The 14,386-nt window shown below is 45.1% G+C and overlaps 1 protein-coding gene across 2 annotated transcripts in view; it reads left to right on the forward strand.

Annotated features, from left to right (window-relative positions):
* Positions 1-14,386, forward strand: part of CSF2RB (colony stimulating factor 2 receptor subunit beta) — a 57,308-nt gene that overhangs the window by 20,420 nt on the left and 22,502 nt on the right. The window contains exons 8-12 of one of the 2 annotated variants that reach the window (XM_083156351.1): positions 2,869-3,049; positions 7,068-7,228; positions 8,658-8,788; positions 8,923-9,115; positions 12,650-12,740. In XM_083156351.1, the coding sequence (XP_083012477.1) occupies positions 2,869-3,049; positions 7,068-7,228; positions 8,658-8,788; positions 8,923-9,115; positions 12,650-12,740 (757 nt within the window). The remainder of the gene's footprint in view (positions 1-2,868; positions 3,050-7,067; positions 7,229-8,657; positions 8,789-8,922; positions 9,116-12,649; positions 12,741-14,386) is intronic. The other variant, XM_083156352.1, reaches the window with a different exon arrangement.

Consider the following 14,386-nt stretch of genomic DNA (forward strand, 5'->3'; position numbering starts at 1 on the left):
CTACTGAGTTGAGGGACGAACTCCACGGGGTAATAGATATACCTAGGGCTGAAAGGTTTGATTACTTGGGAGTAGTGATTACTAAAGATACATCTGAGTTTGTAAAATACAACATTGCACCAGTAATTGATTCTATTAGATCTAAATGCAAGAACTGGTTAAAACTGCCATTAACAGTCTTGGGAAGGGTAAACCTTATTAAAATGATGGTTCTGCCAAAGCTACTTTATCTCCTTCAACACTCTCCTATATATGTTCCCGATATGATATTTAGGAAAATTAATGGGATAATAACCTCCTTTGTATGGAGAAATAAAAGCCCAAGAGTAAAATTAACCACATTGAGATCAAGAGATCTTGGAGGGTTTGCCCTCCCAAACTTTAAATGGTATTACCTAGCAACGCAGTTGGTACATCTGCGAGATTGGGTTAAAGATCCATGTCAATCCGCAGAATTACTAATTTTAATTAAAAAGACCATTCCGGGATTTTCTCCAGTACAAGCAATTTTGATGAATAAATGCCGTAAGAAGTACCCCCCGATTTTGAATCAAGCAATTAAAATTTGGAAATGGATCACTAAGGAAATAGGTTACATGGACACCGACCCTGAAACAAATCTTTCTTCTCTAAGCACCTTTAAAACACTTAAAAAACATCAGGGTATGTCAGCCTGGTCACACTTTGGAATAACAAATTTGGGCCACGTAGTTGCGCAAGGAGGGGTTAAAACATTTGCCCAGTTGCAAATCGAGTTCGAAATACCGAACAGTATGTTCTTCCGCTTTCTGCAACTTAGAAGTGCAACCGAGGAATATTTGCAACTATCCTCCTCTAACATAAAAGACCACACAATTAAAATATTCCTTAGGAATATGGGTCCGTCTAAAGGAGTATCCAAATGTTATAAGTATATCTCATCCCTATCGCCAAATACTGGCCTGCATGAACTTATGACAAAGTGGACCAGGGAAATTCCTGATATAACACCTGATGATTGGGATAATGCACTTGCTATACCTAACCTGGCTACCACTTTACTCAGGACCCAGCAGATCCAATTTAATATCTTGCACCGTACATACTTATCGCCGACTAGAATTAAAAAGTTTGCAGGGGACAAAGTCGACTCTTGTCCTAAATGTAGGGAGTTGGGGTGCGACTTTTGGCACTTAATTTGGCAATGTAAACTCCTGCAAAAATTTTGGAAAGGCATTAAGGATATTATGATCAATATTGGCATCCCCCGTAGTGAAATAGGTCCCAAGGCTCTATTACTGGGAGTATGGTCTAGGTCAGGGCTGTCGGCAGACTTAAGGCAGCTGGCCATCAACTTAGGTTCACTTGCCAAGACCTGTATTGCAAGATCCTGGATGGCAGCTAAAGCACCTGATATTAAGGAATGGGTCAATATAGTTAACCACACTTTTGAACACGAGAAAGACGCTTTTCTCTCTAGAAACAATATTGGGAGATTTCACTTAATTTGGGAGAAATGGTATTACCCCCCTACTTTAAAAAAAAGACTTCTGGACACTAATATATAGAATAAATTTGATAAATTTAGGTTAAATGCACTTTATGATTAAAACTTGGAGGTAAAAAAAGATTTCTAAATAACACAAATGAAATACATATCAAAGTCATGAGCGCACGAGTGTTTTATTAGTAAGTCAAACAAATGACAAATTTACGTCAAGGTCGACACTGTGCTTTAAAAAAAAAAAAAATTGTTCGACACTTATAGTAATTTCCAGTATAATAGTTTTCAAGTTAGAAGCAGATCACGAACGCACGATAGGCTTAATAGATAGATAATTTAAGCAATAAAAATTATAATAAAATAAAACAATCTAAGATATACAGTAGGACCCATTCCCTGGGGCATAAGTACCCATGATTTGGAGAGAGAACAATACTGCAGGGGTTAAGGTACAGAGTCAGGAGGCCTAAGGACCTAGGGGTACATATGGTTATTAGAGAACCTGAATTTAGGATTGTGTATGTCAGGGGTGTCAAACACAAGGCCCGCGGGCCAAATCCGGCCCGCCAGACCTCTTCATGTGGCCCCCGCAGCCGCCGCCAGCCTTCACCTTTTATTCGCGTTTTTTTTTTTTTTAAACAAGAAAGCCGCCTCTTCAGAGCATGCGCGGCAGCCTACAAGCCAGAGAACGTCTGCCCTCTAGCGCAGTGCCGCCGGTCGTCAACCCCTCCTCCGCTCCCACCTGCTGTATAGGAGCCAGAGAGAGGAAAGAGCAGGTCCGTCGTGGTGAATGGTGCTGCTGCTGCTGTGCGCTCCAGGTCACTTACTGCTGAGTGTGCACTGCACAGTGACCGGGAGCACGCTGCCCCCCACTCCAGGATAGATAGTGCGAGGAGTGCTACTCACAGGAGGGAGGGGGAAATGCGCCTGTGTGAGAGCGCAGCTGTGTCCTTGGTGGTGGAGCAGCTCAGACTGGAGTGGACGCATCAGAGCGGGTAAGTGTCAAACTCTCTGCCTATGTGTGTGTATGTGCACTGGCACATTGCAGCCCATCATTAATTGCTGTGTCCCATGATAATAAGCAGGACATATGCCCTAAGACTGAGTGCTGCCCCCCTGTACACTGTATGTGATATGGGGGGCAGGAGAGAGTGGTAGGATGGTCAATTCACCAGTTGTATGTTAAGTACATTTGCTTGGATCGACCTGCTGAATAATCAAAGGTCTTCAATATCTGTCTGTATCTAATCACATGTATGTGTAATGTTTTGTATATTTGTATGTCTGCAAATTTAAAACCAAATAAAGAAGTATGAAACAGTAAAATCTTGACAGGTACTGTATGTTGTAAGCGGCATCAGTAAAATACTCCTTTTTTTTTTCAGTGGATGAAGCAATTCTTCAAAATCTACACTGTGAATATGACGGTTTAACTCAGATGAGGTGCAGCTGGGAGGTGAGAAAAGAATTGATCAGCTCTGTGTCCTTCACATTGCACTACAGAGAGCTACCTACAGACAGCACAAGGAAGATCTCCGCTGCTAGCAGCGGCACATCAGCAAAAGGGTAAGCCTAGGATTATACTGTAGCCAATATTATACTTGAATGTAACAAATCAGCTTCGAGGTAGCATTTATCACATACATTTCGTACCTATAGTACTTACGTTTCTGCAGGTAAAAGTAGAGGGAGGCGGGGACAAGACCAGTCCCATGAATTCAGGCAATTGTATGGAAATGATCATGTGACTACTCATCAATCACAGTCAGGGCCGGTGCAAGGCACCGGAGCGCCCCAGGCGAGTCGGGGTGGGAGCGCCCCGGTGCCGGGGGGGGGGTGTACCTGTCCTGCGGCTGTGTATATAAAGCTAGCGGCGGCGGCAGCGGGGGGTCCCTGCAGTCAAGAAATAACGAGCACTATCCGCCTGGCTACGCGGAAGCGCTTCTGTTGTGAAAACACTGGCCGCACGGCGCACGCTGATTGGCTGAATCTCAGCCAATCAGCGTGCGGCCAGTGTTTCCACAACAGAAGCGCTTCCGCGTAGCCAGGTGGATAGCGCTCGTTATTTCTTGACTGCAGGGACCCCCCGCTGCCGCCACCGCAAGCTTTATATACACAGACGCAGGACAGGTACCCCCGCGGCACGGGGGGGGGGGGCGAAATGCCGCCCTCCAGTGGCCGGCGCCCTAGGCAAATGCCTAGATTTGCCTAGTGGTAGCGCCGGCCCTGATCACAGTGTTTCTTGTTGCTATCCTGCCCGATTAACTAGGACAAGACAAATCTATTGCATTTCTTGGCTTGTTGCATGTGCTCTGAAAATGGCATGCATTGTAAAGCTTTCTGCATGCTATCCCAGGTTACAAACCTCACATCATCATCGGCGGTATGCATAGCAGAGAGAGTACCCTCCTTGTTTCCTCCCATCCCCCTGCTGGACACTGCAGTAGTCTGTGATACTAGGGAGGTGTACACGAATTGGGGTTCCACACGTTCAGGTGTCGACATTAATATAAAATAGCTAAAAACTCATATCGACCTTTTCATGTATCAGCCTTTCTCCGTGTCAACCTTTTGGGGTCGACCCAGAGACCCAATTGCTGTTGACCCTATAGTCCAGACCCAGTTCTAAAAGCAGTGCATGTAATGGGCATTGATTATTGTTTTACATTATAATACTTTCCAGATCATTCTAATTCTTAGCTACAGTATGTATCAGGAGGCTGGATAGACTCTAGAAACACAGATAAAATGATAATGATCTAACATCTATCTTTTTTAATTAAATGATTTACTGGAAACTGAACCAACACTATTTTATTAATAATAATAATAATAAGGTATTTGTGACTTATCTGGGCGCCCGATTTTCTTCACGTCAAATCGCATTGCATACAATCAGATTGCATGCGATGCGATTTGCCGCGATTTGCAGCGCTTTTAATATGTGAAGGCACCCAGATGCCTGTTTCATATGTGAAATGGCCCCCCACACCCCATTTTTAATTGTATACCCACCCTGATGGCTAAACCCCCCCATTGTTAACATCACCCCACTATCAACGCCAACCCGAAGCGTGGCGAGCGCAGCGAGCCCGCGAGGGGCGGCGGTACGCGTCCTCCGACCTTTTCATACCCCCACTATCCACGTCGGCGTGGAGCTGATTTTATATAGTGTGGCGAGCGCAGTGAGCCACACAGCCCGAAGTGTGGCGAGCGCAGCGAGCCCCGCGAGGGGACGCGGATACCTGTGAAGCCCGCGAGGGGACGCGTATAGCTGTGAAGGTATCCACGTCCCCTTGCGGGGCTCGCAGCGCTCGCCACGCTTTGGGCTCGGTGGCTCGCTGCGCTCGCCACACTATATAAAATCAACTCCACGCCGACGTGGATAGTGGGGGTATGAAAAGGTCGGAGGATGCGTACCGCCGCCGCTCGCCACGCTTCGGGTTGGCGTTGATAGTGGGGTGGCTTTAACAATGGAGGTCATTTAGCCATCAGGGTGGGTATACAATTAAAAATGGGGTCTGGGGGGCCATTTCACATATGAAACAGGCATCTGGGTGCCTGTACATATTAAAATCGCATCAAATCGCATCGCATGCAATACAATAGCATACAATGCAACGCGATTTTCTCTTCAAGGGAATTTCAAGGGAAATCGCGTCAAATCGCATCAAATCGCATGCTTAGGGTACTGGCATACAATTTCAACATCGGGTGCCCAGATAAGTCACAAGTACCAATAATAATAATAATAATAATAATAATAATAATAATAATAATAAAAATATCTGCCATAGATGTTTCCTTTTACCAGGGCCGGATTTAAATTTCAGAGTGCCCCTAGGCACCACATTATTTGCTGCCTCCACCCCCTCCCCCCCCCACACACACACACACAGGGGGCTTACCTAGGGTCAATAGATGGTTGTTGGCGAGCCTCCCCCTCCGCGGACTGCTCCCATCCTCCAGCGGGTCCCGGCGTCTTCAGTGGCACTTCTCCCCGACGTCCACCGCTGTTCAACCGCAGGGGTTCTTCACAGCAGCCGTCCGTCCTCAGGTCTCCCTCTCTGTCTGTGGCTCCCGGCACCTTCACTGCTGCAGGGACGCGCGGAAGCTACACCCGCAGCCGCCGCTATCTTTACATATCTTCCGGGGATGTTGGTGGGTCCCAGGATCCCTCCTCCACCAGCCGCTGGGTCTCTCTCTTCCTGCCAGCTGCCTGGAAGCTGCAGCTGCGGCCATTGCAATCTTCAATGGGGACATCAGCGTCTCCAGGGATATCTAGTCGTCGGGTCTCTACCATGGGCAGAACTAGACTCCCAGACCACTGCCTGCCGCCCTCAGCAGGTGCCACCCATAGGCCCGTGCCTCACGGGCCTAGTGGGAAATCCGGCCCTGCCTTTTACCCCAGATGCCCTCTGTGTAAAATGCATTCTTGGTGAGGTCGCAGCATACACTTGTATACGAGACACCGGGGTGGAAATCTACTAATATGTGTATTTTACTTCACATGTGATGTTGCTATGGGCAACCAATCAGAATCTACTTATTTATTTAGCACCCTCTAGAAGATAGTAGACAGGATCTGATTGGTTGCCTATAGCAACATCACATGTGAAGTAGAATACACATCTTAGTAATTTTCCCCCTGGGTTTGGCAGATACACTAAGTAATATGACTATTGAAAGTTGCACGACCCAAAGACTCATGGGCATCTTTGAAAAGACATTTCGTATTCAGAACGTCCATTAACTAAATTAGTCTCTACTGCAAGTCATGAGATTTCCTTATATATCAGTTTGTCTATTATATTTATTTTCAGTGTGGAAATACATTTATATGGATGCTGGAGCAACAGTGGTTCAGAGAGGGGGGAACTAACTCAGCCCAGGTCTGATGCAGGGGCCCATTACCTGGCAGCAGCAACTGCTGCAGCACTTCTTTTCTACCCAACACAAGCTGCTGTGCGCTGGCTGCATTGTGGACAGGGAGGTGTTTAAAATACTGGGTTTTTTTTGCATATTATTATAAGGGTGCAAGGCCACACCTCCCATGATTAGGCCAGACCCCTTGAAAAGTAACTGGGCCCGGCCAGGCGCTCTACTGCCCTGTGGGCCAGGGCAGTCGACACAAGCATTAGGTCGGCAATGGGAAGATTGACAGTCAAAAGGTCGACATGAATTTTTCAAGGTTTTTTTTACCCAAATTTCAACAGTCGACATGGACACCGTATCCCTGTACCGGCACACTATTATATTCTCCCCCCACTACCTAGTTGATGGTAGGGTATGAAATACCACCTGTTGGCACAAGTTGGCTAAAAAAAATGTGACAAACTCATGTCGACTTTTTGACTGTCGACCTTGCCATTTCTTGACCTTATGCTTGTGTCGGCCTTCCAACTCTGTCAACTTTAGCCATGTTGGCCTATTTCATGTCGACCTTTAATGGTCAACCTTCATAGTGTAGACCTAGCAACAGTATCCCTACTGTATATTGTGTCCTACTGTATATTGTGTCCTACTGTATATTGTGTCACAGTCCCTAGTGCTTTAAATATATATTGTGTCTCTTCTTCTGCAGAGAGAAATCTTGTATCAGTGAATGGAATGAAACAGAAGAGGGGTTTCTGTATGTTCAGTACAGCTGTACTCTGAAAATATCCCCTTCCCAGGCAAATAACTCCTTCTACATCCAGGTCCGACCCAAAGAGGAAGTGAAGAGTTTCAAACCCTCTGAATATAGTGAGTAGTATTCTACATGATATGATTATATAATGGGCAGTATTCAATGCTCCCAGTTCACTGTTTTGTTACTGCGAGGCTCGCTTTTTTTTTGGTGAGAGGGCCAGACCTCTCACCAAAAATGGTCCCCGCCCTATTCAACACTCCCGGTTCGCTAAAAATGAACAGCGAGCTTCGCCCTGTCCGCCGCTTGGTCCTCGACGTTGTTCACCGAAATTTTGTGTACCTCACCGTTTGTGTATGCTTCTCCGTTTTGCTCTCGGAATCTTTTTTTAGGTGAACTCAACTTACGTTTTTTGGTGTCTACAAGTCTATTATTTTATCATTTGAAGGATCTATATTATTTTTTTCTTTAGAAGCATCACATCAATATATAAAAAAAAAAATTGTGGTCATTTTTTTCTCCCATGATGCATTTTTTCACACTGTTTATTATACCCATGATTCACCTCAGTTATTAACTGATTCACCTCTAAGACTAATTTGTGTTTTCATATATTTCTCTGCAATATTTGAACACTGCCTACAACAACTGAGTCTGCCTCCTCATACGCCGCATTGCTTAATGCTTGGTGAGCAACTGACGCATTGAATAGGGTGAGCGGGAGGCATGGTGATGCGTGGGAAAAAAATGGCATACGCACGGCGAGCGCATGGCTTGCGTAAAAAAAGAATTGAATACCGCCCACTGTCTGCAGCTCAAGGCAGCTAAGTAATATTTCCTGAATAGCATATGTTATAGGACTTCATAAGTACTCAGGCTGTTCTAGACCTACAGTACTTGGCCATAATATGTCCTTTGATGTATCAATGTAAAGGACTTAAAATGACTACAGCAGTGGTCATGTCAGTGGACCATGCACCCACCACTTGTGACCCACCCCCACCACTCGTGGCCCCGTCCTTTTATCCTGTGATCACACGTCCCGCGTGGCAGGTCCCGGTTCCCCTGTACTTGACTCCCTCCGCAGCCGCCGGGTGGGCTGGACAGACCGGCTGCGGGTTCCCCACCGCTGCTCTATAGTATGATAATGGAATGTTGACCAATGTACACTACAAGGAAAATATAATGCTACTATTAATATCACTGAAAGCAAACGCTTCGAAAGCTAGTCTTCTACCTTGTGATTGCCTCTATGTTTGTGCATGTGTGAGAGAGAAAGAGATGTAGTTTCACTCACTGCCAACATATAGCAGTGTTTCAGGGACACAGAATCAGACACTAGACATATATATATGATATAGATACTTCAATTCCCAACACACATTTTTTATGCGTTGGGCTGATCCATGGAACATAAGGATCAATGTTTAAACATATTAAACATAGAAGATAGTATTCCAAAGTAACATATTGCAGTACCAAAAAGCAGAGAAACAGGTCACACTCTATGTGCCCACATTACTGTATATTTATTTATTGTCCCAGTTCAGACTGAGCCTCCCACAGATCTACAAATAAAGGACCAACTAAGCCACGGATACATGCTGAGGTGGAGCCAACCAGTGGTTAAATTTGACACTGTCCAATTGACATACCAGTTGTGCTACTGGAAACAGGTACCACAAGATGACCATAGAAATGTTATGTGCAGCCTATATGTCTGTCTGTCATTAGCCATCCTCTCCGCCGCCTTTAGCTTTGAATTTAACATGTCTATTTACTCTCAATCACTTTGATTATACTTTTGAAGGGGGACCCAGAATGTCCGAATGCGTTACTGCAGAATGTCTCTGGAAACTTGCCTGAGTATTACATTCCAAGTACTGACCTCCAGGGCTCCACTAACTATACAGCCAGAGTGCGTGCAAAGCCTGATGGGAATTCTGGTTACAATGGTCCATGGAGTGACTGGAGTCAGATCTGTTCATGGAAGACAGACACAGGTAGTGACTTTTCATCACTGTACTTTCCCATTTTGTGGTAATCATCATAATGCAGGTCACATTTTGTAGCAAATGGACAAAACCATGTGCACTGCAGGTGGGGCAGATGTAACGTGTGCAGAGAGATTTACATTTGTGTGAGTTATTTTGTTTCTGTGCAGGATAAATATTGGCTTCTTTATTTTTACACTGCAATTTAGATTTCATTTTGAACACATCCCACCCAAATCTAACTCTCTCTGCTCATGTTACATCTGCCCCACCTGCAGTGCAGCATGGTTTTGGCCATTTGCTTAAAAAGAAATGTGCTTTGCGATCAGGTCTGAATGACCCCCAATATTTCCCGGCCTCCACAAAGAAATAGTCCTATCATCAAGACAACGGGGACATTTACTAAGATGGCAGTTCTATTTCACATGTGATGTTGCTATGGGCAACTAATCAGAATCTACTTATTTATTTAGCACCTTCTTGAAGATCATAGATAGAATCTGATTGGTTGCCTAAAGCAACATCCCATCTGTAATAGAACTGTCATCTTAGTAAATATTCCCCAAAATGTTGATAGTCACCCAGCAGTAAAATTGCATTTCTATCTTCCTCACCAAATTATAAAATTATTATAATTCTACGTATTTGGGGAGACTTTTAAGCTGATAATGTAGGATGGGTACACACCCACTTGGCACTGGCCACACCCACAGTACATTGTCCACTGCCCCTCCCCTTCTCACAATAAGCCCGTGATTACTTTCAGCTCCAGGTCAGTGATGCCAATTAATCCAGCCTTGGGGATAAAATCTATAAGAAATAATAATTTACAAGATTATATACTACTAGTAAGCCCGCTCGAAGCAAAAGCTTCGAAAGCTAGTCTGTTACCGTCTGCGTTCGTGCATGTGTAAGAAAGAGATGTAGTTTCACTCTCTTCCAGCAGATATATATATATATATATATATATATATATATATATATATCTCCAGGATGCTTAATAAAAAGCAGGGTGCACCCCTACCAATCAACTCACCTGGATGTGAGTGCAGGACCCTACGCCTATATATATATATATATATATATATATATATATATATATATAGTGGAGGAAAAAACAGGCGGCACTCGGAGGTCTTTTCAAATACGTGTATTCAAGCAGAAAGGCTTAACGTTTCGGAGCTATGCTCCTTTGTCAAAAGCGTGCGGTGAGACAGTGAGGTAAGCAAACATCTTACCTTATGTAGGGTGCCCTCCATTCCGTCCTCCGTCCTGGTCCCCGCCCGCCGCCGGCGCCGTTTGTCTGTAGCCGGATGTCGAGGCTGCGTCGCTTCCGGAAGTGGCGTGGGGAACTGGTCAGAGCCCTGCGTGGAACGCAAGCCCTCGCTCACCATGGTAACCATTCCTCCAATACTGTCTGACGCGCGTCACGGCTGGGTTGGGGACCTGGAGACGGGGATAGAAAGTGCAGGGGCTTAGTAACAGTGCAAACAATATACAAAAAAATATACAAAAAACATGAAGCATGAATTAATGGTGTCAAAATGCTGAACAATTCTGTTAATGTATGCATTCCTTATGCTGTGCAAACAAAACCGTGCTGTGGAAAAGAAACCGGTAGCGTGAAACCTTATGTGACAAACAAAACATAATGTGTGGGGGCATAAGAGGAATGGCTATGCATAAATGTGAGTTGTGGTATGCTGGGATATAACCCAGATTATAAAAGTGATGAAGTTTAAAAAGCGCTGTGCTTACATGACAGCGGGGTTTAAAAAGGATGCAAGATTGGCATGTGTGACTCTTTGTTGAGTCACAGCTGGCTATCACGCTTACTAGCCCGTATATTATTTTATTGCGGACCGGTGCATGGCCATTCTTTCCCTCATATTTCTGACCGTTTTGCCCACATATATTTTTGAGCAAGGGCATTGGATGACATAAACGATGTGTGTCGTCCTACATGTAAGTACATGCTTGATGCGGTGGGCTGTTTTAGTCACTGGGTGTACGAACGAAGGAAACTGCACTAATGTCAATTTAGACACTAGTGACACATACAGTTATACACATGAAGTCCGCTTCAGCGACAGCAAGCAGTAGGCTCAAACTAACACTCTCCCTAATAGATATAAACACTAGGAATTTAAGCGAGTGTTTTATCTAGCCCGCAATAATAATTACATAAAATAATATACGGGCTAGTAAGCGTGATAGCCAGCTATGACTCAACAAAGAGTCACACATGCCAATCTTGCATCCTTTTTAAACCCCGCTGTCATGTAAGCACAGCGCTTTTTAAACTTCATCACTTTTATAATCTGGGTTATATCCCAGCATACCACAACTCACATTTATGCATAGCCATTCCTCTTATGCCCCCACACATTATGTTTTGTTTGTCACATAAGGTTTCACGCTACCGGTTTCTTTTCCACAGCACGGTTTTGTTTGCACAGCATAAGGAATGCATACATTAACAGAATTGTTCAGCATTTTGACACCATTAATTCATGCTTCATGTTTTTTGTATATTTTTTGTATATTGTTTGCACTGTTACTAAGCCCCTGCACTTTCTATCCCCGTCTCCAGGTCCCCAACCCAGCCGTGACGCGCGTCAGACAGTATTGGAGGAATGGTTACCATGGTGAGCGAGGGCTTGCGTTCCACGCAGGGCTCTGACCAGTTCCCCACGCCACTTCCGGAAGCGACGCAGCCTCGACATCCGGCTACAGACAAACGGCGCCGGCGGCGGGCGGGAACCAGGACGGAGGACGGAATGGAGGGCACCCTACATAAGGTAAGATGTTTGCTTACCTCACTGTCTCACCGCACGCTTTTGACAAAGGAGCATAGCTCCGAAACGTTAAGCCTTTCTGCTTGAATACACGTATTTGAAAAGACCTCCGAGTGCCGCCTGTTCTTTCCTCCACTACCTACATCTAGAGAGGGCACCGGGGCAGCTGTTTAAGGGACCGGAGAGTGCCAGGCCGCAACTTCACTAACTATATATATATATATATATATATATATATATATAGAGAGAGAGATGATTTTGGTTAATGTGTATTATATTAACGTGATAGATCCTCAAGAAGTGGTAGCAAGCACTGTATAGGCCAGGCATGTCCAAACTATGGCCCTCCAGCTGTTGTGAAACTACAAGTTCCATCATGCCTTGCCACAGTTTTGCTATTAGGGAATCTTAAAACTGTGGCAAGGCATGCTGGGATGTGTAGTTTCACAACAGCTGGAGGGCCACAGTTTGGACATGCCTGGTATAGGCTAAAGCCATAGACAAGAGCGTAAATGTAGATAAGGACACGTAGAGGGTCTTGGTGAGGGATGTACATGACATAGACACATTCCCTGTCATTATCACAACAAACAATGGGCCTCTAGGGCTCAGACTCCATTATGCTGCGTGGCTGGGCGCTGCAGCCACGAGAGACCCTTAAAGCGCCCCTGCCAGGGAGTATGACATAAAGGTCATTTGGTATTGCCCCCATCTCACAATGTAAAATGTTTTTGCTGTTTTTCAGATGTGGATAAACAGAGCATATTCATTTCTGCAATTGTTATCTCCATAGTGCTCTCAGCTTGTGCATGTCTGGGGTACAAGTACTTCAAGAGGTGAGTAAGTACAGAAGGGATAAGGCTAACTCGCAACTGGAGAGTAGTCTGATTCTGTTATGTATACAGTGCTAGCACATTTATACATAATAACAATGGCAGCGAGACCTGATCGCACACCTGCAAATTCACAGGCCGGGCGATAATCGAACCACTGTGCATGTTACGGCTCGCCCTATGCAAGAGCAAGGTCATCCTTATTGGCAGAGTGTATATAAGTACGTGCAGTGTGGTTGTTAGACCTCACACTTAGAAGATATAACCAGTTTGAAGGGTTTATTCAAGTGGCAGGCTTGTAGGTTACAACAGTACTTCATGTGTTAACTTCAAGCAGTAATACAACTTGTACATTTGGTAACGACAGTCTCTGGTTGTTACTTAGCTGTAGCGTTTTGGCGCGTGCAGGGTAAATGACAGTCTGCTGGTTTACGCTGCGGTATCTCTCCCAGTCTCGCTGCTGCCAATGATGACTGATCTCCCTGTGCAAAAGGTCACGCTGGTAACGGGTTTACAGCGGGGACTTGCTCCTATGCGCTCCGGTGCACGTGGAGCTACAAACAGCATGGACGGAGTCACACACGATCTGAGGCACACTCTAACGCGGGGACTTCCTCACAGGAAAGAGTAACGCTGCCAGCAGGGTCAGGGGTCTCTGCCCTGCTATTCGCTTAAGCGACCTGTCACTCAGGGTGACGCTTAACTACGTTGGCTGCAAGGGGGAAAGGGAAGACTGTAAGTCTCACACTAAGCAGTGTATGCGGAGACAGGCGCTGAGCGCTGCAATCTAACACTCCCCCTCGCTTAAGGCTGTCTTCGGCTACATAAAAGAACTCAATACAATGCTTTGTCCTTTTGTAATACCTGTAACCGAAAATATGGTTAGAGAGAAAAAGACATTCAGAACATCAAAAACTTCAAATCAACATTTTTGAACTTAGACAAGTCCACAGTCCTTCACGAACTTAATAAGCAAGTTTCCCGACAGTCCTTTAGTAAGCATGTCAGCGACATTCTGTTCACTTGCAATGTATTCAACATCGATGGACTTGTTCTCCACTAGTTCTCTGATGAAGTGATGTCTTATCGCGATGTGCTTTGACCTTCCATGGTGCTTGGTAGTACAGGAAAGATCTATTGCTCCCCTGTTATCACATGCGATACTGATAGTCTCTTCTTCATAAAGTAGACCTAACTCACACAAAGTCTCTTTGATCCAGAGTGCTTCTTTTGATGTCTCTGTAAGAGCCATGTATTCGGCCTCGGTTGTTGAGAGAGCAACGGTCGGTTGTTTTCTACTCGCCCAACTAACTGCTGCTCCGGCCAGTGTGAACAGGTAACCGGTGTGGGAACGACGATCATCTTCATCTGCTCCCCAGTCGGCATCGCAGAAGACTTTCAAATTTGAATTGCTTGTCTTGGCGAATTTTAATTTCAAGGAACTTGTACCTTTTAGGTATCTCAGAATCCTCTTCACCGCAATCCAGTGTTGTCTTCCAGGATTTATTGCAAATTGGCTCACCCGACTGACTGCATGAGTGATGTCTGGACGAGTTCCAATGCTTGCATACATAAGACTTCCAACCACGTTCTTGTAAGGAACATCTTGCATTTCCTCTATTTCTTCTTGTGTGGTTGGTGACATACCT

The sequence above is a fragment of the Crinia signifera genome, chromosome 8, assembly GCF_055691185.1.
Source record: "Crinia signifera chromosome 8, ASM5569118v1, whole genome shotgun sequence".
NCBI lineage: Eukaryota > Metazoa > Chordata > Amphibia > Anura > Myobatrachidae > Crinia > Crinia signifera.